This window comes from Chiloscyllium plagiosum, unplaced genomic scaffold (genome assembly GCF_037043375.1).
Source record: "Chiloscyllium plagiosum isolate Xiang-an unplaced genomic scaffold, Cpla_swu_hap1 HiC_scaffold_23, whole genome shotgun sequence".
NCBI classification, from domain to species: Eukaryota; Metazoa; Chordata; class Chondrichthyes; order Orectolobiformes; family Hemiscylliidae; genus Chiloscyllium; species Chiloscyllium plagiosum.
This window is the reverse complement of record NW_028270161.1, coordinates 58,815,984-58,843,018: the sequence shown is the minus strand read 5'-3', so window position 1 is coordinate 58,843,018 and position 27,035 is coordinate 58,815,984. Positions and strand designations below refer to the sequence as shown.

Here is a 27,035-nt window from a genome sequence, read left to right as displayed (position 1 = left end):
GGCGTATAGTACCTTTAAGAGAGTTGAAGGACTTCGAGAAATACACAGAGTAGTGGAAAATTTACAATGTAACATTCGGTTTAACAGCTAGCAGTACATGGGTTGCTTTGAGACAAAAAACAAATTCAAATTTGGCCAATCAGTTTGTTATGCCCCAAGACACTAAACTCCAATCAAGTTTGAATTTAGTATTTTGATAATATTAAAACCAATGAAATGATCTGATGCTTTGGGGTTTAAATATTCAACAAATTGAACAACTGGGGGAGAACTGCCAAGCCACCAAAATATGCAGACTGCCTGCAGAATAGCTCTCTTAAAGGTACCTCTATCTATCAATGACCTGGGAAACGGAAGTCCCTAAGAAGAAGAAAAGAAGACAGAGGAAGATAAAAAGAAGATGCGACAGCTAGCTGGTTTTGAAATTTGAATTTTTTGGTAAATCATAATTGGGGGTTTTATCGGACCAGTATTATAGAAGGGAAAGTAAAAGATAGGTTGGAGAAAGGAGTTGTAAATAGTTGTTAGTTAATTATTCTCTGTTAGACTTTTAAGTAAAAATAAAGTTGTTAATTTTTACTTCAAATAGCGACTTTTGGGAATAGTTCCTTGCCTCTTGAATTTTAACAGATTACTGTGTGGCTTAAATCATTTCCGTGTTGCAGGTTTAAATTAGTGGGGTGGGGGGGTGTTACTCCATGTCATAATGTTTGGAAACAGCTATTCTCAGGGAAATGCATGACAGATATGTGGTAGTTGTTGGGGAGCACTTGCTGCAGGTGCTGGAAAGGCTTGTCCCACTGAGGCAAGGAAGGGATGGTAGAGTGAAGGAACCTTCGATGACAAAAGCTGTGGAACATCTAGTCAAGAAGAAGGAAGCTTACTTAAGGTTGAGGAATCAAGGATCAGAAAGGCTCCAGACGGTTACAAATTAGCCAGGAAGGAACTGAATAATGGACCAAGAGCTAGAAGAGGGCATGAAAAAGCCTTGGTAGATAGGGTAGGTCCTTAATGAATACTTCGCTTCAAAATTCACTAATGAGAGGGACCTCGTCTTTTATGAGGATATGCTTAAACAGGTTAATGTTAAGAAGGAGGTGCCGGAAATTTTGAAAAACGTGAGGACTGATAAGTCCCCTGAGCCAGATGGGATAAACCCAAGGTAACTATAGAAAGTGAGGGATGCGATTGCTGCACCTTTGGCAATGATCTTTGCATCCTCACTGTCCACTGGAATAGTACCAGATGATTGGAGGATGGCAAAGATTGTTCCTTTGTTCAAGGAAGGGAATAGGGATAACCTTGGGAATTGCAGACCAATCAGTCTTATGTCTGTGGTGGGCAAATTATTGGTGAGGAGTCTGAGAGACAGGATTTATGACTATTTGGAAAACCAAGTTTGATTAGAGATAGTCAGCATGGCTTTGTGAGGGGTAGGTCATGCCTCACAAGCCTTATTGAATTCTTTGAGGATGCGATAAACACATTGATGAAGGTTCTGGATCAGTGGTGCTGGAAGAGCACAGCAATTCAGGCAGCATCCGAGGACAGGCAAAATCGACGTTTCGGGCAAAAGCCCTTCATCAGGAATAAAGGCAGAGAGCCTGAAGCGTGGAGAGATAAGCTAGAGGAGGGTGGGGGTGGGAGAGAGTGGCATAGAGTACAATAGGTCAGTGGGGAAGGAGATGAAGGTGATAGGTCAGGGAGGAGAGGGTGGAGTGGATAGGTGGAAAAGGAGCTGGGCAGGTCGGACAAGTCCGGACAGGTCAGGGGATCGAGTTTCTGGAGGTTAGAAGCTAGGATGAGGTGGGGGAAGGGGAAATGAGGAAACTGTTAAAATCCACATTGATGCCCTGGGGTTGAAGTGTTCCGAGGCGGAAGATGAGGCGTTCTTCCTCCAGGCGTCTGGTGGTGAGGGAGCGGCGGTGGAGGAGGCCCAGCACCTCCATATCCTCGGCAGAGTGGGAGGGGGAGTTGAAATGTTGAGCCACTGGGCGATGTGGTTGATTGGTGCGGGTGTCTCGGAGATGTTCCCTAAAGCGCTCTGCTAGGAGGCGTCCAGTCTCCCCAATGTAGAGGAGACCGCATCGGGAGCAACGGATACAATAGATGATATTAGTGGATGTGCAGGTAAAACTTTGATGGATGTGGAAAGCTCCTTTGGGGCCTTGGATGGAGGTGAGGGAGGAGATGTGGGCGCAGGTTTTACAGTTCCTGCGGTGGCAGGGGAAAGTGCCAGGATGGGAGGGTGGGTCGTAGGGGGGCGTGGACCTGACCAGGTAGTCATGGAGGGAACGGTCTTTGCGGAAGGCGGAGAGGGGTGGGGAGGGAAATATATCCCTGGTGGTGGGGTCTGTTTGGAGGTGGCGGAAATGTCGGCGGATTATTTGGTTTATGCGAAGGTTGGTAGGGTGGAAGGTGAGCACCAGGGGCGTTCTGTCCTCGTTGCGGTTGGAGGGGTTGGGTCTGAGGGCGGAGGTGCGGGATGTGGATGAGATGCGTTGGAGGGCATCTTTAACCACGTGGGAAGGGAAATTGCGGTCTCTAAAGAAGGAGGCCATCTGGTGTGTTCTATGGTGGAACCGCTCCTCCTGGGAGCAGATACGGCGGAGGCGGAGGAATTGGGAATACGGGATGGCATTTTTGCAAGAGGTAGGGTGGGAAGAGGTGCAATCCAGGTAGCTGTGGGAGTCGGTGGGTTTGTAGAAGATGTCAGTGTCAAGTCGGTCGTCACTGATGGAGATGGAGAGGTCCAGGAAGGGGAGGGAGGTGTCAGAGATGGTCCAGGTAAATTTAAGGTCAGGGTGGAATGTGTTGGTGAAGTTGATGAATTGCTCAACCTCCTCGCGGGAGCACGAGGTGGCGCCAATGCAGTCATCAATGTAGCGGAGGAAGAGGTGGGGAGTGGTGCCGGTGTAATTACGGAAGATCAACTGCTCTACGTAGCCAACAAAGAGACAGGCATAGCTGGGGCCCATACGTGTGCCCATGGCTACTCCTTTGGTCTGGAGGAAGTGGGAGGATTCAAAGGAGAAATTGTTAAGGGTGAGGACCAGTTCGGCCAAACGAATGAGAGTGTCGGTGGAGGGGTACTGTTGGGAACGTCTGGAGAGGAAAAAACGGAGGGCTTGGAGGCCCTGGTCATGGCGGATGGAGGTGTAGAGGGATTGGATATCCATGGTGAAGATGAGGTGTTGGGGGCCGGGGAAACGGAAGTCTTGGAGGAGGTGGAGGGCGTGGGTGGTGTCTCGAACGTATGTGGGGAGTTCCTGGACTAGGGGGGATAGGACAGTGTCGAGGTAGGTAGAGATGAGTTCAGTGGGGCAGGAGCATGCTGAGACAATGGGTCGGCCAGGGTGGTCAGGCTTGTGGATCTTGGGAAGGAGGTAGAACCGTGCAGTGCGGGGTTCCCGGACTATGAGGTTGGAAGCTGTGGGTGGGAGATCTCCTGAGGTGATGAGGTTCTGTATGGTCTGGGAGATGATGGTTTGGTGATGGGGGGTGGGGTCATGGTCAAGGGGGCGGTAGGAAGAGGTGTCCTCGAGTTGGCGTTTGGCTTCAGCGATGTAGAGGTCAGTGCGCCAGACTACCACTGCGCCCCCTTTGTCCGCTGGCTTGATGGTGAGGTCAGGATTGGAGCAGAGGGATTGGAGGGCTGCGCGTTGTGAGGGTGAGAGGTTGGAGTGGGGGAGGGGGGTCGACAGGTTGAGGCGGTTAATGTCCCGGCGGCAGTTGGAAATGAAGAGGTCGAGGGCAGGTAATAGGCCAGTGCGGGGTGTCCAGGTGGATGCAGTGTGTTGGAGGTGGGCGAAGGGGTCCTCAGAAGGTGGGCGGGAGTCCTGATTGTGAAAGTAAGCTCGGAGGCGGAGGCGACGGAAGAATTGTTCGATGTCACGGCGTGTATTAAATTCATTGATGCGTGGACGGACGGGGACGAAGGTGAGTCCTTTGCTGAGGACTGATCGTTCGTCCTCAGTGAGGGGGAGGTCTGGGGGGATGGTGAAAACTCGGCAGGGCTGGGAGCTGGGAGCTGGTGTGGGTGTAGAGCTGGGAGTGGGGTCGGAGCCAGTACCTGGAGTGGGTGTGATGGTGGGGGGAATGGGGGTAGAGTCATGAGCAGGGGTAGTGTTCCCCTCAGGGTTCTGGGGGGTGGGGATAGTGACAGTGGGGTCTGTGGGGGGCGTGTCAGCAGAATGCAGGTGAGTGGCGCTGGTGGGGGCGGAAGTGGTGGCAGACACAGCAGTAGGGGTGGCGGAAGTCACTGAGCGTGTGGCATCAGTGATGATGTGAGGGCCGGAAGTGGCTGTGGGAGTGGCCATGATGGGGGCAGAAGTGACATCATCAATCAGCGTGGGGGTGGTAGCTGCATCAGCCGCATGGCTAATGGTGTTTCCGAGGGCAGGGGAATCTTCTGGAATGTTCAAGGAGCGCTGGTTATGGAGCTGGGTAGATAAAAGTTTGTTGTACTTACAGTTTTTGATGTTTGAGATGGAATTGAAATACTGTTTGTTGAGAGTATGAATTCTCCTGAGGATGTAGTACAGAGTGGGTCCTTTGCAATTCTGAGAGAGTGTGGCCCTCAGCTGAGGCAGGGCAGACTGTAGAGAGGTTAGGTACCGGCGCATTGCTGCAAGTGTGGAGCGGAGGATCTTGATGGAGAACCGTTGCTGGTGTTTTTGAATCTGTAATCTGTACTGTTTGTCCTGTTCGGGTCCGAACTCTGCTGGTTTAAAGGTGGTCCGGAGTCCGTGTGGGGTGAGTTGGTTACGGAGACAGGCACTGAGGAAGCAAATGTGGCTGTGATAGCGAGTTTGTTTCAGGACATGGTTGAAGAGCTTCAGGGCTGAGGAAATGACCTGGGAGTTGCAATGAGAGAGAGACTCCCTGAGATTCTTGTAGAGAGAGGAGGAAAACTTCTTCAAGGCAGGCATCCTTGCAAGAGGATTCGCAGTAGGGTTAAAATCAACGAGGTAAAAACAATGACTGCAGATGCTGGAAACCAGATTCTGGATCAGTGGTGCTGGAAGAGCACAGCAATTCAGGCAGCATCCGAGGACAGGCAAAATCGACGTTTCGGGCAAAAGCCCTTCATCAGGAATAAAGGCAGAGAGCCTGAAGCGTGGAGAGATAAGCTAGAGGAGGGTGGGGGTGGGAGAGAGTGGCATAGAGTACAATAGGTCAGTGGGGAAGGAGATGAAGGTGATAGGTCAGGGAGGAGAGGGTGGAGTGGATAGGTGGAAAAGGAGCTGGGCAGGTCGGACAAGTCCGGACAGGTCAGGGGATCGAGTTTCTGGAGGTTAGAAGCTAGGATGAGGTGGGGGAAGGGGAAATGAGGAAACTGTTAAAATCCACATTGATGCCCTGGGGTTGAAGTGTTCCGAGGCGGAAGATGAGGCGTTCTTCCTCCAGGCGTCTGGTGGTGAGGGAGCGGCGGTGGAGGAGGCCCAGCACCTCCATATCCTCGGCAGAGTGGGAGGGGGAGTTGAAATGTTGAGCCACTGGGCGATGTGGTTGATTGGTGCGGGTGTCTCGGAGATGTTCCCTAAAGCGCTCTGCTAGGAGGCGTCCAGTCTCCCCAATGTAGAGGAGACCGCATCGGGAGCAACGGATACAATAGATGATATTAGTGGATGTGCAGGTAAAACTTTGATGGATGTGGAAAGCTCCTTTGGGGCCTTGGATGGAGGTGAGGGAGGAGATGTGGGCGCAGGTTTTACAGTTCCTGCGGTGGCAGGGGAAAGTGCCAGGATGGGAGGGTGGGTGGTAGGGGGCGTGGACCTGACCAGGTAGTCACGGAGGGAACGGTCTTTGCGGAAGGCGGAGAGGGGTGGGGAGGGAAATATATCCCTGGTGGTGGGGTCTGTTTGGAGGTGGCGGAAATGTCGGCGGATTATTTGGTTTATGCGAAGGTTGGTAGGGTGGAAGGTGAGCACCAGGGGCGTTCTGTCCTTGTTGCGGTTGGAGGGGTTGGGTCTGAGGGCGGAGGTGCGGGATGTGGATGAGATGCGTTGGAGGGCATCTTTAACCACGTGGGAAGGGAAATTGCGGTCTCTAAAGAAGGAGGCCATCTGGTGTGTTCTATGGTGGAACCGCTCCTCCTGGGAGCAGATACGGCGGAGGCGGAGGAATTGGGAATACGGGATGGCATTTTTGCAAGAGGTAGGGTGGGAAGAGGTGTAATCCAGGTAGCTGTGGGAGTCGGTGGGTTTGTAGAAGATGTCAGTGTCAAGTCGGTCGTCACTGATGGAGATGGAGAGGTCCAGGAAGGGGAGGGAGGTGTCAGAGATGGTCCAGGTAAATTTAAGGTCAGGGTGGAATGTGTTGGTGAAGTTGATGAATTGCTCAACCTCCTCGCGGGAGCACGAGGTGGCGCCAATGCAGTCATCAATGTAGCGGAGGAAGAGGTGGGGAGTGGTGCCGGTGTAATTACGGAAGATCAACTGCTCTACGTAGCCAACAAAGAGACAGGCATAGCTGGGGCCCATACGTGTGCCCATGGCTACCCCTTTGGTCTGGAGGAAGTGGGAGGATTCAAAGGAGAAATTGTTAAGGGTGAGGACCAGTTCGGCCAAACGAATGAGAGTGTCGGTGGAGGGGTTACCACATTGATGAAGGTAGACCACCCTTGGAATATTGTGTTCAGTTCTGGTTGTTTTATTATAGGAAGGATGTGGAACGTTTCAAGAGGGTGCAGAGGAGATTTACCAGGGTGCTGCCTGGACTGGAGGGCATGTCTTATGAAGAAATGTTGAGGGAGCTAGGGCTTTTCTCATTGGAGTGAATAATGATGAGAGGTGTACAAGATGTTGAGAGGCATAGATAGAGTGGATAGCCAGAGACTCTTGGAAATGGCTATCACAATGGGGCATAATTTTGAGGTGATCAGGGGAAGCTTTAGGGGAGATGTTAGATGTAGATTCTTTACACAGAGAGTGGTGGGTGCGTGGAATGCACCGCCACCAGTGGTAGTAGAGTCAGAGACATTAGGGACACTTAAGCTACTCTTGGATAGGCACATTGGTGTTAGTAAAATATAGGTTAAATTCATCTTAGAGTAGGATAAAAGGTCGGCACAACATTGAGGGTCAAAGGGTCGATACTATGCTGTATTTGTCTTAGGCTCAACTATCTTCAGCTGCTTCATTTAATGAACTTCCCTCCATCATAAGTTCAGAAGTGGAGATGTTTGCTGATGACTGCACATTATTCAATACTATTCGCAACTCCTCAGATACAGAAGTAGTTACTTTCCATATGTAGCAAGATCTAGACAATATGCAGGCTTCGACTTATAAACCGCAAGTAATATTCCTGCCACACATGTGTCAGGCAATAAACACCTTCAACAAGAAACAGTCTTACCATTGATTCTTAACATTCACTGGCATTACCAATGCCGATACCCCTGCTGTCAATATCCTGAAGGTTACCATTGACCACAAACTGATCTGGACTAGTCATATAAATACTGTAGCTACAAGAGCAGATCAGAGGCTAGGCCTCCCCAAAGCCTATTCACCATCTGCAAGACAAAACTCAGGAGTGTGGAAGTATATAGCCTACTTGCTTAGATGAGTGCAGTTCCAACAAGCACCTGTAAGCCCTGTACGACACGTAAGCATGACAGACTTCCTTCTCTGAAGTATATCGTAAACCATTGGGGTTTTTTAACAGCAATTTGATTAATTTCAATGTCTGCTCATCCACTAATCAATGATTAATATATTCAAACTATTAATGAATTTAATTTCCCAACATGGCATAACAGCATTTCCTGTTGCAAGGTCTGACCTTCTGGTTCAGTTCTATACAGTAATTATTTCTGTAATTATACAGTAATTCAGTAATTATACAGTACAGTGTCGACTCCCTACAGTCCAGACCCAAGAGCGCTTTGCCACATCTGTTCCGTTGTGATCTCTTACTGTGTTAGTGATATGAAATTGGAGCCAGTATGGTAGAGGCAGTAAATGATTTCAGGATAGCGACTTCCCACTCGAATGGCACAATATATCTTGTGCTGTTCACTGTCGAGTGATCAGCTCTGGATTCTGTCTGTGTCCTCAAAACCCCTAACTCAAACTCTCTTGGTTGCCTGTAGTACACAGCAGGATTAAAGGAAAACTCAATAAAAGGCTTGAAAGAAGCCGCTCGCGAACAGCAGCAACGGATGATCGAGGATGAAAAGAAACTTGCAAAAAATAAACTCGCCATTGAAAATTTAATGGCAGAAAGTCAAACCAAGAGTGTACAAGCCATGTTACGGTATGTTAGAAGTTGTAGACTTTTGTGAATTGAATAAGTTTAACTAAAATATTCTCTTTGATCTGGCATTGTTCAATCACTGGAAGCTTTAAAGTGACAACATTGTGTACTGTAGTGCACAGAAATATGCAGACTGATTTTATTTTTTGGTTTAGAGATGCCGGTGTTGGACTGGGGTGTACAAAGTTAAAAATCACACAACACCAGGTTATAGTCCAACAGGTTTAATTGGAAGCACACTAGCTTTTGGAGCAATGCTCCGAAAGCTATTGTGCTTCCAATTAAACCTGTTGGACTATAACCTGGTGTTGTGTGATTTTTAACTTTACTTTTTGGAGTTGAGGATCGGTGGAGGGTGGGTGAAATGAGGAGGCAAGGTGTTAGGATCAGGAAAATCTGAATCAAAACCCACAATCAATCAGCCATAATCTTATTGAATAGTGTGGCAGGCTCAAGGAGTTGATTGGCCTACTCCTTCTCCTAATGCTTATGATCCTATGATTTAGCCTCTACTTATTAATTTTTGTGCCACTCATTCTCTTTGTGTTTACTGTTTCACTTTTCTATGGCTCTACTTCCTCTCTCTGTCTCCCTAAGGATGGCACACTCACTTCTTTATGCAGATACTGCTGGTTTCATCAAGAGAGTTGTCTGCATGTCTCATCCTGATCCTTTGTCCGTACCTTCCCTTTGTGCCACTCAATCTTCTCAATCTGAGGAGTGTTAGTTTGAACAGGAGACAGAAGGAACATGTTGGGATGAATAGGGTGGAAGATGGAAAGTATTGGGTTGAAGGGGTGGGAAGTGGTTATTTGGGTGAAAGCATGTTGGGGATGAATGGGAAGGGACAATGTCAGAAAGATTAGAGAGGCGGAAAGATCAATTCTCGAGGTAAATTCCACTCGCTCACAACTCTATGTTGTGAAGTTTCCCATGTACTCTCTTCTAATTATCTTAAATTTATTTACATTTCCCCCATTTACCAGGTGCTTCAACTTCTTGAAATTATCGACTTCTATCCACCTAGTCCCATTCTTTCATAATTCAAAACTGTTCTAATTCCATCATTTCTGCTGTGCTGGGATGAAGATTTTAAATCTTTCTTCCATGTTCTCACAACACAAAGCTCTAATCAATCTGTTCATCCTTTTGAAAGTCTGAATATCCTTCCCATATATGAAGCCCAATATAGTGCACACTGTACTTCTAACCTGCCTGGATGGGTGCAGTTTCAACAATACACAAGAGGTTTGACACCACATAGGGCAAAGCATCCCACATGATTGGCAAAGCATCCACTCCCTCCAACACTGATGCTCAGTGGCAGTGGTGTGTACCATCTATGAGATGTGCTATAAAAATTCACCAAAACTCCTTAGACAGCATCTTCCAAACCCATAACCACTTCCATTCAGACGAACAAGGGCAAAGACAAGGTACATGGGAACACCATTGCCAGAATTTCCCTTCCAGGCCACTCCCAATTCTGACTTGGAAATATTTTGCCATTCCTTCAGTGTTGCTGGGTCAAAATGCTTGAATTCCCTCCCTAATGAAATTGAGGGTGTAATTATGGTCCATGGATTGCAGCGTTTCAAAAAAAGCAACTCACCACCACCTCAAGGGCTTCTGGGCAATAAATGCTGCCCGCGCCAATGATATCCATATTCTGTGAAATAATAAAGAAAAACGCAGTCTAACTGAGGTCCTACCTAGGTGTTCAGTTAGTCTCATTGTTACCTTTTGATATACGTATTCGAAATACTTGTTCCTCTTATTCTATATTGTCTGTGCCAAAGCCTAGAGTTTTGTTAGCTCTTTGAACCTTGTGAATTGGAGGTGCTGCCTATTGTCCTGTGAACTTGTTACCCCTTGTTTCCCTGCCCAACCCCTCTGCTCTTCAACAACATCAAGTAATTTACGCTTAGATTTTCTTTTTTTTTTGTATTCTGCTTTTATTCTAACAATCAGCTCATATAGATATTGAATTCTTCTTGCTCCACTTTAGCCCATTCCTCTTTGCAGTTCTTATGTCCTTTAAAGGAAACAATATACAACTCCTGTTTTAATTACATGCACAAATTCCAACAGGTCCAACTCCAAATTGTTGATGAGAATGAAGACATCCTTGCAGAGCATTTTTACTCACTTTTCAAACTCACTGAGATCTACTCAATCCAGTTTATGATCCTGCTGTTAATTTCATGCTCCTTAAGATATGGCTAAGAACTGGGGATGTGGAGATCTGTAACAAAAACAGAAATTGCTGGAGAAACTCAGCATGTCTGCCAGCATCTGAGGAGAGAAAGCAGAGTTTTGAGTCGAGTGACTCCTTTCTGAAGAAACGTCATCAGACTCAAAATGTTAACTCTGTTTTTTCCCCATAGATGCTGCCTGACCTGCTGAGTTTCTCTATCAGTTTCTGATTCTGTTCCATTCTCCTTAATTATTTCAGATAGACTCCTGTGAGTTTACCTTATCAAAGAATCTCCACTAATTGAGGTACACTACATCCACATCAGTTCCTCCTCCACCATGCCTGCTCTCCACTTAAAGAATTATATCATGTTTTTCAAGTCCTTTTAAAATTCCTGCTGGAATTTCTAGTGCTGTTTCTTTTAAGATAAGTGGCCACTTCATCTTTCGAGTATACTTCTCCCTGTCACAGATAGTAAAACCAACTGGTCTGAGATTCCCTGAATTAACTCTGTCTTCTTATAAATAGATACTGATACTTCTATCATACTGACCATTCTCCAGTCCTCCAACTCACAATGACACTCAATAGAGCCTGACATTTTACTTTGCAAGACAGTAAAATTAATAAGAGACAAACAATGTATCACTTTCAGAGCCTGCTCCTTTGCTTATATAAAACTTCCCCTTTATCCATAATAACATGGGGGTAGAAGAGGGGAGTGGGACTATTTAGATGGCTCCTTTGCCTGAACAATAGCCAGAATCACTTCCTCCTATGCACCTTGTGTGATTCTGTAAAGATCTTTTATAAATGGTGCTAATATTTTAATTCTTTTTAGGGCAGAAGAAACTGCAAATGATAATCGTCTTGCAATGGAGCAAATAGAAAAACTTACTGAGGAAGTGCTAAGTCTTAAAAGGTGTGCAACATTTATTTTGAATGTTGAGGTATGATACTATATCTTGTAACTATACCATGTAAAAGCTGCTCTCAGGTATTCATTAGAATCCCTAATTGCGAGAAGTAATAACATGAATTGTATTTAGTGGACAAGGTCGTGCTACTGAGTCAGATATTCCTGGAGAATTATTTTCATTTGATCCAGGGATATGGGGATCACTGGCTAAGCCAACTTTCTATTGGCCTTGTGAATATGATGATGAGCTACCATTTTTGAGCTGCAATCCACATGACGTAGGGAAACCTAGATTGCCATTAAAGAGGGTTCCAGGATTTTGACCCAATAACACTGAAGGAATGGTGATATGTTTCTGACTCAGGATGGTGAGTGGCTTGGAGGGGAACTTGCAGAGGGTGATGTACCCACATATCTGGCATCAACCTCTGCATGTTATGGACTTGGCAGCTGCAAGATTCCAGTTCAGTAATGGAGAAACTCCAGGCCAGCTTCTCTTGAACATATCACAACCAAATGTTTATTCATGCTTAGAAAGTACAAGTCTCCTAGCATGGTCACGTGGACTGTAGTGGTTCAAGAAGGCAGCTCACTATCATGTTCTCACAAGCATGTAGAGATAGGCAATAAATGTTGGACCAGTCCATATCCCGTGAGTGAACAGAAAAAAACCTTTTGAAGTCAGGCCAACCATCTGCCTCTTGTGCTCAATATGGTCCTCCAGTCTCTAAAGTGGCCTTCTGTCTTGCATCACAACCCTGAGTGTTAACACCTCAATCAGGTAATTTAGTTGATCACCACCATTGAACAACCTACTTCACCTGTTTTTTTTTAACATTGTGTAGTGCAATTGGAAAACAGCAGCAAGAACTGGATTATTGTATAACTGCAAAGATGTTTTTTGAAAAACTTGCACCCAAAGAATGGAAGGAGAAAAGAAAAGAGAAAATGATTGAGAGTGACGTCAGAAAGGAAGCTATTCCGCTTGACTCTCTTACTGTAACTTCTATAAGTGGTATGTTATTTTGCTTGTCTCATGTAAAATATTTTGTTCTTCATAGAATGATATGATTCTAAAGTCCTAATAACAATTACAAGATGGGAATGGTGTGTGGGAGAAGAAGGACCAGAGGTAGCTGGAGAGATACGTCAGCCATTCAAGAGAGCCTCTTAGTCGAAAATGCCCAGGTTCAGCTTTGTTTCCATATACTAGATTACGGAAGACCTATAATGTATATTATATACTGATGTTGCTAACATGGTGGTCCATAAACAGCACTTACGTCCCCTCTTAATATCAACTGACTTAACATTGTTTCACCTTAACATTATTGATGATAAAGTTGATGATGATCATTTAATGTTATCAGTTTCACTTTAAGTCGGTTTCATTCTAACAACGTTTAAGTAATTTTCTGTCTGTGGTCTGCTTGTCCAGCTGACTTTACCCCATCTCGCCTGCTTCCACCCTGCCCCTCAGAACCTCTTCCAACCAAACCCCACTACCTCTGCCAATCTTGCCTTTCTATCATGCTATGGCACCTTGCACCTCCCCCCCCCTCCCCCTTCTTTTCTTTCTTCATGACCTTGCCCTGTCCTGGTTTTGCCTCCAGCCCCAGCTGCGCCTGCTGCCTCTGTTCTTATCTGAGGCTCAGGTTTGTTCTTCTATTCGTTATTGGCTTTGTTCTGGTGGCAGAAGTCAGTCATTGGATGTAGTTCTGGGAGTTCTGCTTCCTGCACTGACAAACCTCTGCATGACATCGAAGTTAGTCAATCTGGCTTAATAAAAATGGATATTTAGTGATGTATTTTGTTTTGCAAGCTAATTCAGTTATGAACGTAGTGTTGCACAAGAATGATACATTATTTTAACTTTTATATTTTCTTTGTGGTGAGAAATAGCTCATAGAACCTAATTTATCATTGATTCCTGAAGGAAACCGTGATTAAGTTCAAAGTTGTTTCACTTAAAGTTGTGATTTTCAGGGATGCAACTATAAGTAAGGTTTACTCTTCAGCAATCAAATTTATTTCTTGAAAACATTTATAATGCAATTTTTGTTTTATTCCAAATGTTTTAACTTAGTTGTGTTGCCTCTTGGTGATGTTAATTTCATGCAATTGAACATCGCTACAATTCTTTGGCAGCGATTCTTTTCAAACACTACCTTTTTATAGTGAGTGTATTCCATGAGGCCCAGGTTCAAGTCCCACCTGTTCCAGAAGTGTGTAAGATCAGCTCTGAACATGTTTATTAGAAAATAGGTTAAATGTACCTTGTAGCTGATAATTTTGATTTCCCAGTGTGTGAGATATAGGATGAAACCAAAGCCAGATTATACTTACTTTATATAGTCTATTAGCTTCCAAATGGAAGTTACAGCATAGGAACAGGCCCTTCAGTCCTCCAAGCCTGCGCTGATCCAGATCCTCTATCTAAATCTGTTCTATTTTCTAAGGATCTGTATCTCTCTTCTCCCTGCCCATTCATTTATCTGTCTAGATAGGTCTTAAATAATGCTATCATGCCCTTCTCTACCACCTCCATGGGCAACGCGCTCCAGGAACCCACCACCCTATGCGTAAAGAACTTTCCATGCGTATCTCCTTTAAACTTTTCCACTCTCACCTTGAACTCAGGACCCGTAGTAATTGAGTCCTCCACTCTGGGGTAAAAGCTTCTTGCTATTCAATCTGTCTATACCTCTCATGACTTTGTAGACCTCAATCAGGTCCCCACCCCCCTCATGATCTGTCTAATGAAAATAATCCTAATCTACTCAACCTCCCTTCATAGCTGGTTCCCTCCATTCCAGGGAGCATCCTAGTGAACCTCCTCTGCACCGTCTCCAAAGCATCTACATCCTTTTGGTAATGTGGTGACCAGAACTGTACATAATATTCCAAATATGGCCAAACCAAAGTCTTATACAACTGTAACATGACCTGCCAAATCTTGTACTCAACACTCCGTCTGACGAAGGAAAGCATGCCGTATGCCTTCTTGACCACTCTATCGACTTGCGTTGCCACCTGCAGGGTACAATGGACCTGAACACCAGATCTCTCTGTACATCAGTTTTCCCTAGGGCTTTTCCATTTCCCATATCGTTCATTCATGAGTAGGATCTTCCAAAATGTACCATCTCACATTTGCCCAGATTGAAAACTATGTGCCATTTTTTTTAGATTAGATTACTTAGTGTGGAAACAGGCCCTGCGGCCCAACAAGTCCACACCGTCCCGCCGAAGCGCAACCCACCCATACCCCTACATCTACCCCTTACCTAACACTACGGGCAATTTAGCATGGCCAATTCACCTCACCTGCACACTTTTGGACTGTGGGAGGAAACCGGAGCACCCGGAGGAAACCCACGCAGACACGGGGAGAATGTGCAAACTCCACACAGTCAGTTACCTGAGGCGGGAATTGAACCCGGGTCTCTGGCGCTGAGAGGCAGCAGTGCTAACCACTGTGCCACCGTGCCACCCACATTTCTCTGACCAACTCTCCAATCTATCAAATTCTGCTGCATTCTCTGACAATCCCCTTCATTATCTACTTCACCAACAATCTTAGTGTCATCTGCAAACTTGCTAAACAGAATACCTATACCTTCTTCCAGATCATGTATGTAAATCACAAACAACAGTTGTCCCAACACAGATCCCTGTGGGACACCACTGGTCACAGCTCTCCATTTTGAGAAACTGCCTTCTACTACTACTCTGTCTCCTGCTGCCCAGCCAGTTCTCTATCCATCTAGCTAGTACACCCAGGACCCCATATGACTTCACTTTCTCCATCAGCCTACCATGGGGAATCTTATCAAATGCCGATCTACAGCCCTTCCCTCATCAATCAACTTTCAGTTCCTCAAAGAATTCTATTAAGTTGGTAAGACATGACTTTCCCTGCACAAAACCATGCTTACTGGTAAGCCCATTTTCTTCCAAATGTAAATAGATCCTATCCCACAATATCTTCTCCAGTAGCTTCCCTACCATTGATGTCAGGTTCACCGGTCTATAATTACCTGGATTATCCCTGCTCCCCTTCTGAAACAAGGGGACAACATTAGAAATTCTCCAGTTCTCCGGGACTTCACCTGTGTTCAAGGATGTTGCAAGGTATCTGTTAAGGCCCCAGCTATTTCCTCTCTCGTTTCCTCCATAACATGAGACTTGTCCACCTTAATGCCTTTTAGAATACCCAATACTTCCTCCTTCCTTATGCTGACTTGACCTAGAGTAATCAAAGTTAAACATCACACAACACCAAGTTATTGTCCAACAGGTTTATTTGGAAACACTAGCTTTTGGAGTGCTGCTCCTTCATCAGGTGATTGATGAAGGAGCATCAACTTCTGATGAAGGAGCAGCACTCCGAAAGTTAGTGCTTCCAAATAAACCTGTTGGACTATAACCTGGTGGTGTGTGATTTTTAACTTTGTACACCCCAGTCTAACACCAGAACTTCCAAATCATAGAGTAATCAAACACCTCTCCCTAAACTCAACATCCATCATGTCTGTCTCCTCGGTGAATATCGGCGCAAGTACTCATTAAGAACCTCACCCATTTTCTCTGACACCATGCATAACATTTCTCCTTTGTCCTTGAGTGGGCCAGCCCTTTCTCTAGTTACCTTGTTGTTCCTTGTATACAAATAAAAGACTTTGGGATTTTCCTTAACCCTGTTTGCTAAAGATATTTCATGATCCCTTTTAACCCTCTTAATTCCTCATTTCAGATTGGTCCTAGTTTCCCAAAATTCCTCCAAAGCTTGGTCTGTTTTCAGTCACCTAGACCTTATGTATGTTTCCTTTTTCCTGTTAGCTAGTCTCACAATTTCACCTGTCATCAATGGTTCCTAATCTTGCCATTTCCATCCCTCATTTTCACATGGACATGTATGTCTTGCACTCTAATCAACCTCTCTTTAAAAGCTTCTCACATATCCAAGGTGGATCTGCCTCAAACAGCTGCTCCCAATCCACATTTGGCCGGGCAGCATCAGGAGGTGGAGAAGTCAATGTTTTGGATGTAACCCCTCTTCAGGACTGGGGGCGGGTGTTGGGGGAGTTGCAGATAAAGGGGGTGGTGGGGGTATGGTGGTGAAGTGAGGATAGGTGAAAACAGGTAGACGGTACGACTCGGTTGGTCAATGGGAGGAATGAATCAGGTTGGTGGCAGGGAACAGTGAAAGGGATGAGGAGGGGCTGGGAAAGGAGTCGGGGGATGGGAAGGGAGGTTATTTGAAATTGATGAACTCAGTATTGAGTCCTTCAGGCTGTAGGTTGCCCAGGCGGAAGATGATGTGTTCCTTCTATTTGTGTTGGAGTTCGTTTTGGCAATGGAGGAGGCCAAGGATGGTCATGTAGGAAAGGGAATGGTTGGGGGAATTGAAATGGGTGGTGATTGAGAGGTCTGGTCAGCCCCTCAGTCTCAGCTGCGATGCTCAGTGAACCGTTCCTTAAGTTAATCTTTTCCGGTTGTAGGCGAAGGTACCTGGGGGTTCAGAGGGGGTTGGTGGGAAGAATGGCGCAAACCAAGGACTGAAAAGGAACAGCCCTTGCAGAAGACAGAAAGGGTTGGGGAGGGTAAGATGTTCTTGGTGGTGAGGTCTAATTGGAGTTTGCGGGGAGTGTTTAAGGATGATGCATTGGATGTGGAGATGGTGGGGTGGTAGGGGAGGACAAGGGGGACTGTCTTTATTGCATTGGGAGGGGGTGGTTTAGAGCAGTGGAACAGGAAATGGAGGTGGTGCGGCAGAGGGCTGTCTGGGGGGAGGAAAAACATGTTCAAAATAGGTGGACATCTGAGATGCTCGCGAGTGGAATGTCTCTTCATCCGAGCAAATGCGGTGGAGGTAGAGGAATTGGGAGAATGAGATGGAGTTCTTGCATGATACTGGGGTGAGAGGAGGTGTAGTCCAGGTAGTTATGGGAGTGTGTAGGTTTGTAATGAACGTCCATTTGGAGACTATCACCGGAGATGGAAATGGTGAGGTCAAGAAAGGGGAGGGAGGTGTCCGAGATGGACCAAGTCAACTTGAAGGCGGGGTGGAATTTGTGGGCGAAGTTGATGAACTTCGCCCACAAATCCCTTCCAATGCTCCCTGCCACCAACCGAATTCATTCCTCCCATTGACCAATCAGGTCATACCCTCTACCTGTTTTCGCCTATCCCCACTTCACCACCCTGCTCCGCCACCCCTGTTATCTGCAGCTGCCCCCACACCCACCCCAAGTCCTGAAGAAGGGTTACACCTGAAACATCGACTTCTCCACCTCTTGATGCTGCCCAGTTTGATGTGTTCTTCCAGCTTCCTGCCTATCTATTTTGGATCCCAGCATCTGCAGTTTTTTTTTTTTGTCCCCAATCCACATTCCCCAGCTCCTGCCAAATTTTGGTTTAGTTGACCTTCCCACAATTTAGCACTCTTCCTTTAGGACCACTCTTGTCTTCGTCCATGAGTATTCCAAAACTTACAGAATTGTGATCACTATTCCCAAAGTAATCTTCAACCACCTGGCCAGGCCCATTCCCCAACACCAGATCCAGTCTGGCCCATTCCCGAGTTGGACTATTTACATACTGCTCTATCAAACCCTCCTGGATGTTCCTTACAAATTCTGCTCTATCTAGACCTCTAACACTAAATGAATCCCAGTTAATATTGGGAAAATTAAAATCTCCCATTGACATCACCCTGTTGCTCCTTTTTGTATCTCTATGTCACACTCACTGTTGGGAGGCCTGTAGTACAGCCTCAACATTGTTACTGCACCCTTCCTATTTCTGAGCACTGCCCATATTGCCTCACTGCTTGAGTCCTCCATACTGCCCTCCTTCAGCACTGCTGTGATATCCTCTCTCACCAGTAATGCAACTTCCCCCACCCCTTTTCCCTCTCTCTCTATCCTGCCTAAGTGTGTATATCCTGGGATATTTAGTTACAAATCATGCCCTTTTTTCAACCAAGTCTCAGTAATAGCAATAACATCATACTTCCAGGTACTAATCCTAGCCCTAAATTCATCTGCCTTACCTACTACACTTGCATTAAAATAGGACCTCAGATCATCTGTTCCTTTGCACTCATCATTTGCTCCCTGCCTACTATTAGAACATAGAACAATAAAGCACAGAACAGGCCCTTCGGCCCACGATGTTGTGCCGAACATTTGTCCTAGCTTAAGCACCTATCCATGTACCTATACAATTGCCACTTAAAGGTCACCAATGATTCTTACTCTGCCACTCCCACAGGCAGCGCATTCCATGCCCCCACCACTCTCTGGGTAAAGAACCTACCCCTGACATCCCCCCTATACCTTCCACCCTTCACCTTAAATTTATGTCCCCTTGTAACACTCTGTTGTACCCGGGGAAAATGCCTCTGACTGTCTACTCTATTTATTCCCCTGATCATCTTATAAACCTCTATCAAGTCACCCCTCATCCTTCGCCGTTCCAATGAGAAAAGGCCTAGCATTCTCAACCTATCCTTGTACGACCTATTCTCCATTCCAGGCAACATCCTGGTAAATCTCCTCTGCACCCTCTCTAAAGCTCCACATCTTTCCTAAAATGAGGCGACCAGAATTGCACACAGTACTCCAAATGTGGCCTTACCAAAGTCCTGTACAGCTGCAACATCACCTCACAACTCTTGAATTCAATCCCTCTGCTAATGAACGCTAATACACCATAAGCCTTCTTACAAGCTCTATCCACCTGAGTGGCAACTTTCAAAGAGCTATGAACATAGACCCCAAGATCCCTCTGCTCCTCCACCTTACTAAGGACCCTACCATTAACCCTGTATTCCGCATTCTTATTTGTCCTTCCAAAATGGACAACCTCACACTTGACAGGGTTGAACTCCATCTACCACTCCTCAGCCCAGCTCTGCATCATATCTAAGTCCCTTTGCAGCTGACAACAGCCCTCTTCACTATCCACAACTCCACCAATCTTCGTATCGTCTGCAAATTTACTGTCCCACCCTTCGACTCCCTCTTCCAAGTCATTAGTAAACATTACAAACAGCAGAGGACCCAGAACTGATCCCTGCGGAACTCCACTTGTAACTGGGCTCCAGGCTGAATATTTGCCATCTACCACCACTCTCTGACTTCGACCGGTTAGCCAGTTTTCTATCCAATTGGCTAAATTTCCCACTATCCCATGCCTCCTGACTTTCCGCATAAGCCTACCATGGGGAACCTTATCAAATGCCTTACTAAAATCCATGTACACTACATCCACTGCTCTACCTTCATCCACATACTTGGTCACCTCCTCAAAGAATTCAATAAGACTTGTGAGGCAAGACCTACCCCTCTCAAATCCGTGCTGGCTGTCCCTAATCAAGCAGTGTCTTTCCAGATACTCATAAATCCTATCCCTCAGCACCCTTTCCATTACTTTGCCTACCATCGAAGTAAGACTAACTGGCCTGTAATTCCCGGGTTATCCCTATTCCCTTTTTTGAACAGGGGCACAATATTCGCCACTCTCCAGTCCCCTGGTACCACCTCCGTTGACAGTGAAGACGAAAAGATCATTGCCAACGGTTCTGCAATTTCCTCTCTTGCTTTCCACATAATCCTAGGATATATCCCGTCAGGCCAGGGGGATTTGTCTATCCTCAAGTTTTTCAAAATGCCCAACACATCTTCCTTCCTAACAAGTATCTCCTCTAGCTTACCAGTCTGTTTCATACTCTCCTCTTCAACAATACGGTCCCTCTCATTTGTAAATACTGAAGAAAAGTACTCATTCAAGACCTCTCCTATCTCTTCCCATTCAATACACAGTCTCCCACTACTGTCCTTGATCGGACCTACCCTCGTTCTCGTCATTCTCATGTTTCTCACATACGCATAAAATGCCTTGGGGTTATCCTTGATCCTATCCGCCAAAGATTTTTCATGCCCTCTCTTAGTTCTCCTAATCCCTTTCTTCAGCTCCCTTCTGGCAATCCTGTATCCCTCCAATGCTCTGTCTGAACCTTGTTTCCTCAACCTTATGTAAGCCCCCTTCTTCCTCTTTACAAGACATTCAACCTCCCTCGTCAACCAAGGTTCCCTCACACGACCATCTCTTTCCTGCCTGACAGGTACACACATATCAAAGACACGTGGTATCTGTTCCTTGAAAAAGTTCCACATTTCAACGACATCCTTCCCTGACAGCCTATGCTCCCAACTTATGCTCCTCAGATCTTGTCTTGCAAAATCGTATTCACCCTTCCCCCAATTGTAAAACCTACTCTGTTGCACGCACCTATCTTTCTCCATAACCAAGGTGAAAGTCACAGAATTGTGGTCGCCATCACCAAAATGCTCACCCACTAACAAGCCCATCACTTGTCCCGGTTCGTTACTCTTCTCCATTAGTCATTCTGACTTCAGAATCTAGTTCCTTACAAGCTTTAGTAACTTTTCCTTCCTGTCCACTAACCACCTCATTTGGTTCCCATCTGCCACATTAGTTTAAACCCTCCTCAACAGCGTTAGCAAAAGCATCCCTCAGGACATTGGTGCCAGTCCTGCCCAGGTGTAGACCATCCAATTTATAATAGTCCCACCTCTCCCAGAAGTGGTCCCAGCGTCTCAAAAATCCGAATCCGTTCTTCCTGCACCATCTCTCAAGTCACTCATTCATCCTGCCTGTTCTTTCATTTCTACTCTGACTAGCGTGTGGCACTGGTAGCAATCCTGAGATTACTACCTCTGAGCTCCTACTTTTTAACTTGGTTCCTAACTCCCTAAACTCTGCTTGTAGGACCTCATCCTGTTTTTTCAACCTATATCATTGGTGCCTATATGCACCACAACAGCTGGCTGTTCACCCTCCCCCATCAGAATGTCCTGCAGCCGATCTGAGACATCCCTGACCTGAGGCAACGTACCATTCTGGAGTCACATTTTCGACCACAGAACCACCTATCTACTCCTCTTATAGTTGAATCCCCTATGAATATAGTCCTTCCACTCTTTTTCCCGCCCTTCTGTACAGCAGAGCCAGCCACGGTGCCATGAACCTGGCTACTGCTGCCCTCCCAAGGTGAGCCATCTCCCCCAACCGTATCCAAAACGGTATACCTGTTTTGGAGGGAGATGACCGCAGGAGACACCTGCACTGTCCTCCTGCTCTTTCTCTGCCTTTTGGTCACCCATTTCTTTTCTCCCTCAGCAATCCTAATCTGGGGTGCGACGAATTCACTAAACATGCTATCCACAACCTCATTGGCATCGCGGATGCTGCAAAGGGAGTCCATCTGCAGCTCCAGAGTCGTCATGCGGTCTAACAAGAGCTGGAACTGGACACACTTCCTGCGCAGGAAGGAGGCAGGGACATCAGCCTCATCCCTGAGCTTTCACGTTGAAGAAGAGAAGCATAACATGTTTTTACAGAACCTCTTGCTCCATGAACATAATGTGCTGTATTTCTGATGAAACGCATCTTCATCCACTGCATTCTGTGGAATCACGAGAGAAAGTCAAGTTCTTGACATTTCTGAATAAAAGCCTAAAGAACTACAGACACTCTAAATTGAAAACAAAAACAGAAATTGCTGAAAAAACTCACCAGGTCTGGCAGCATCGGTGGAGAAAAGTTAACTCATTAACTTTCGGTCAAGTGACCCTTCCTTAGAACTCCAGGTCACCAACAATTGATGAGTAATTACAGAATCAAAGATAAAGCATAGAAGGGGGCCATTTGACCATTGTACCCGGTTCTTTAAAGAGCTATCTAATTGGCTGCACTTTGCCTTTCCTTTTCTGTATGTATTCAACTGCCTTTTCAAAGAGAATTCATAATATCTAATAATGTAGAAATATAACTCATTGCTTCATCAAGGTTTGAGGGACAGTTACTTTTACAAGCAATAATAATTAGTTCACAAGACCTCTGTAAGCAAGGTCACATGTTCCATGTATTCATTAGTCAATGGTATGTTGTGCACAGCTCAAAATATACAAAGTGCAACAAATCATTAATTTTTAATCATTGTTCTGCTTGTCACACTTTAGAACCGCAAAATCGTAAAGCAAGCAGGCCAAAAACAAAAAGCTCACGGTTGAGCCCAAAACATTCAGCAGCCACGCTGGTCACTTCCTGGATGGAGAAAGGGTAAGGGAACCCAACATAAAGAGAGAGCACCAGAAGAACTGGAAATGCTGGGATTCCTGGTGTACTCCTGCCAGGGAGTGACTTTTTAAAAGTACAACAGCCCGCAGAATTTGTTGGTGATTTTACACTGAGGCATTTAAATGGCTACAAGAACAGGTCAGTAGCCAGGAATCCTGCAGCAAGCACCTGCTGACTCACCATAGCCTGCCCGCCATCTATAAGGCACAAGTCAGGAGTGCAGTGCAATACTCCCTACTTGCCTGGATGGGTGCAGCTACCACTACACTCAAGAAGCTTGATACCATCCAGGACCAAACAGCCTGCTTGATTGGCACCACATCCACTAGCATCCATTCCCTCCATCACTGATGCTCAGTAGCAGCAGTGTGTACTATCTGCAAAATTCACTGCAGAAATTCACCAATGCTGCTTAGAAAGCACTTTCCAAACCCATGATCCGTTCCATGTAGAAGGATAATGGGAACACCAGCCCACCTCCAAACCACTCACCAATCAGACTTGGAAATATATTGCAGTTCCTTCAATGTCACTGGTTCAAAATCCTGTAACTCCCTCCACAAGGGCACTGTAGGTCCCACAGCACATGGTTTGCAGTGGTTAATGAAGGCAGCTCGTCAGCTTCTCAAGGACAGTTACAACGGTTGGACAATAAATACTGTCTTCGCCTGTTATTCCTGTATTCCATGAACGAGTAAAAAGGTTCAAATTATGATAAGTAACCAAAAGCTTGGTTAAAGGTTAGTAGACGGATGTAGGTAAATTGGGTGAGTGGGTGCACAAAATATGAGAAATGTGTGAAAATCTGAAATGATCTCTGTCAGGAAGAATGAAATGCATAGTATTTCCAAACTGAGACTAAGTGCAGAATTGCAGACGGAGCTAGGTTATCTCGTGCTCGTGTCACAAATAATCAAAAGGCTAATGGAATGGTATCCTTTATTATGTGAGGAATTGAACGTAATAGTAAGGACATTATGTTTCAGTTATATAGTATGTTGATGAGACACCATCTCGAACTAACTGAAAAGTCTAAGGCTGTGAATAACTTGGAGAAGCTAAAGAACTTGGTATTTTCCAGACTATGGCCAGACTGTGAAGTGGAGAATTTTTAGTCAGTTGTGAAGGAAGGAACTCTGGAAAGCTACATTAGCAGGATTGTTGTGAGCCAAAGGAGAGATGATTCATGGGCATCTTTCTTTCTGTGACTGAATGAGTGAAACTGGAGGGTGAAAGCTGTCATCAGATAGGACCTATTGATGAGTGAAGTACTGTGGAACTGTGTAGCTATGTAGTGTCAAATTTGTGTGGGGATTGTTGGGTTATTTGTGGGTCTCTAAGGGATATCTTTGTCACAAAATCTTTTCATCAGTATGTTTAGTTTTAAGTTGCAGCTAGTTCTTCTACAACATGCAACAGCGCAAATTAGCTATAATGCAATTGATGAATTGTGGAAGTTGTTTGCATAACATAGACTTTCTGCTGAATGGGTATGGAGGGTTTCCATAGTGTGATCTTCTGCAGTGTCATTTCTATAGTGATTTCCAATAGCACGATTTTTTATAGTGTGAGGTTGCACAGGAATACAACCGTCGAGCAGAATGACCTGTTTGCCTGCTAATTCATGTTTAGTTTATGTTGATTTTGATCTGTGTTAATGTAAAACTTACATAAAGTAATATCACGTTGACAGTTTCTCCTATGAGGTCATTTGGTACATTTGGTTAGTTTGATTGATGGTTCTCTGTGGGGATCATCACAGATTCTGAACAAATTCACAATGATTATCAGCCAAAAGGCCTTTTGAAAACACTCTCTTACAAATATTATATCCATCCCACAGCTCAAATATGCATCAGTAATTTTGATTCAAAGACAAATAAATTTTTCTGTAATGATTGTAAAGAGGTCAGCCAGGTGGACCTCATAAAATATGAGGGCAGCATGATGACCCAGTGGTTAACACTGGTGCCTCACAGCACCAGGATCCGGGTTCGATTCTGGCCTTGGGCAACTGTACGTGAAGTTTGCACATTCTCCCGTGTCTGCATGGGTTTCCTCTGGGTGCTCTGGTTTCCTCTCACAGTCCAACGGTTAGATGAATTCACCATGCTAAATTACCCATTGTGTCCAGAAATGGGTAGGGGAATGGGTCTGGGTGGGATACTCTTCGGACAGTCAGTGTGGACTTGTTGGGCCTATAGGGATTCTATGAGTCTGAGTTCCTACACTGGACCAGATTAACAATCCCAATCAGCGAGGCCTGGCTGACAGATATAAACAGGAGTGTCAGAGGTTTGTTCACTCTGAGAGCTGGTTCTAAGGAGCTGGATCAGTGTCAGGGACTCTCCACAAGTAAATAAAGGGTGACTTGATGACCAGTTACCGGCCTCTGTGGAGTTATTTCCTTTCACTTCTGCTCAAGGCCTCCACTATCTCAAGTTAAATTTCTATGTGAAGTTTTGATAACTAATAATGAATCACTGTGGAGTGCAATGTAACCAGGCATTATGTTGGATTTCTGCAATCCTGGATTCATGAAATTGTCAAGCTTATTGTTTGACAAGTCAGTCCCATAAGACCATAAGGTATATGAGCTGAAGAAGGCCTCTGCCATTCAGTGAGATCATGGCTGATCTGATAATCCTCAACTCCACTTTGTTGCCTTTCCCCATATTTCTTGATTACACTACTGAATTAAAACTTTCTGCTCTGTTCTGTCCTGTTTGTCTCTCTCTCTTTCTCTCATATCTCATTCTTGAATCTACTTAATGGCTTAGTCACTATAGTCCTCTGCAGTAAAGAATTCCACAAATTCACAACCTTCTGAGAGTACAAATTCCTCCTCGTTTCTGTGTTAAATGGGCAGCCTCTTCAGACTCTCCCACGAGAAGAAATGGCCTTTCTGCCTGCACTCTGTCGAGACCCTGATAATTTCATATGTTTATACAAGGTCGCCTCTCATTGTTGTATCTTCCAAAGAGTACAGGCCCAATCTACTCAACCTCTCCCTATAGGACAGTTCCTCCATACCCAAGATCAGCCTAATGACTCTTCTGTCGACTGCCTCCGATGCTCGTGTGTCTTTCTTTAGATGGACAAAAATTGTTCACAGCTGCGGTCTGATTAGTATCTTGTATAGTTTTAACAAAACCTACTTACTTCTATATTCCATTCTCTTTGAAATAAAGACCAACATTCCATTTCTCTTCCCACTTACTTTGTAAACTTGGATGCTAGCTTTTAGTGATTTATGTATGAGGACTCCAACATCCCTCTGTACTGCAGCTTTCTGCAGTCTTTCTCAGTTTGAATAATATTCAGCTCCTCTCCTCCTGCCAAAGTACACAACCTGACACATAACCTTACATTTCCTCACATTATATTCCATCTGCCAAATTTTTGCTCACTCACTTAACCTATTAATATCTCTCTGCAGATTTTATATCATCCTCACCACTTGCCTTTTAACTTAGTTTCATGTTGTCTGCAGATTTCACTACAGTACATGTAAGTTTAGTAAAAGGGTAGATACTGTAATGTTCAGTCCTTCATCCAAGTCATTCGTATATTTCTAAATGATTCTGGCCCCAGCACTGATCCCTGTGGCACTCCACTAGGCACAGGTTGCCATCCTGAAAATGCCCTTCTTGTTCCAACACTAAGTTTCATTAGTTACACAAACCCATGCTAATGCACGACTTCCAACACCATGAGCCCTTAAGGTACCACACCTTGGGCAACTTATCTGATGCTGCCAAGGTGTATGTGAAGTGCTGAGTGTTTTAACTTTTCTGTGTTTTAACGTTCTTGACTTATTGTCTTTGATTTTCAGTTAAAAAAAGTATTTTATTTTGTTTCTGCTCAGGATGGAATCTGAACCTGAGGAAACGCCAATGGAAACTAAGCCTGATGTCAGCCCTGTGGTATGTTGGACATGACTGCAGCACAGATATCGTAAACTAAATGGTTGCTTTCTAAGTTTAGTAAAAGGGTAGATACTGTAATGTTCAGTAATCACATTGGAAAGTGCACAATAGTCTAGCGTATCAACAAGTTTACATCACCTATTTTTATTCTAATTTTAATCTGATGGTACATTGTCAATATATGTATTACATTTCTGCATGAGATTTTTATTTTAAATAAAGTAATTGAGTAGATGTTTCTGAATTATACTTTTGTCACTTTTTATATTGGGGATACCCTTCACAATCTTTAATTCTATGACAGGTTCCTTCATACAATTCGTAATTGCTTTGGGAGTGCTTTATGGAGTTGTTGTTATAATGAGATCTGACCTGTTTTTATCTGTTTAAGGATCAGGAAATGTATTTTAAGGACCCACAGGAAATCCTGGACATTTTCTTTGATTTGGAAGAGCAGATAGTTTCCCTTCTCCAGTATTGTCGTGAAGTTGAGGAGGACATCGACCGGGTTAATCAGAAAATGGCTGCAACACAGGAGGCAATGTATGTGTGA

At 45.0% G+C, this 27,035-nt stretch overlaps 1 protein-coding gene across 1 annotated transcript in view; it reads left to right on the top strand.

Annotated features, from left to right (window-relative positions):
• LOC122561440 (coiled-coil domain-containing protein 38-like) overlaps window positions 1-27,035 on the top strand; it is a 72,171-nt gene that overhangs the window by 22,579 nt on the left and 22,557 nt on the right. Inside the window, exons 5-6 of the mRNA XM_087999723.1 lie at window positions 26,399-26,479; window positions 26,874-27,025. Coding sequence (XP_087855849.1) covers window positions 26,399-26,479; window positions 26,874-27,025 — 233 coding nt within the window. The remainder of the gene's footprint in view (window positions 1-26,398; window positions 26,480-26,873; window positions 27,026-27,035) is intronic.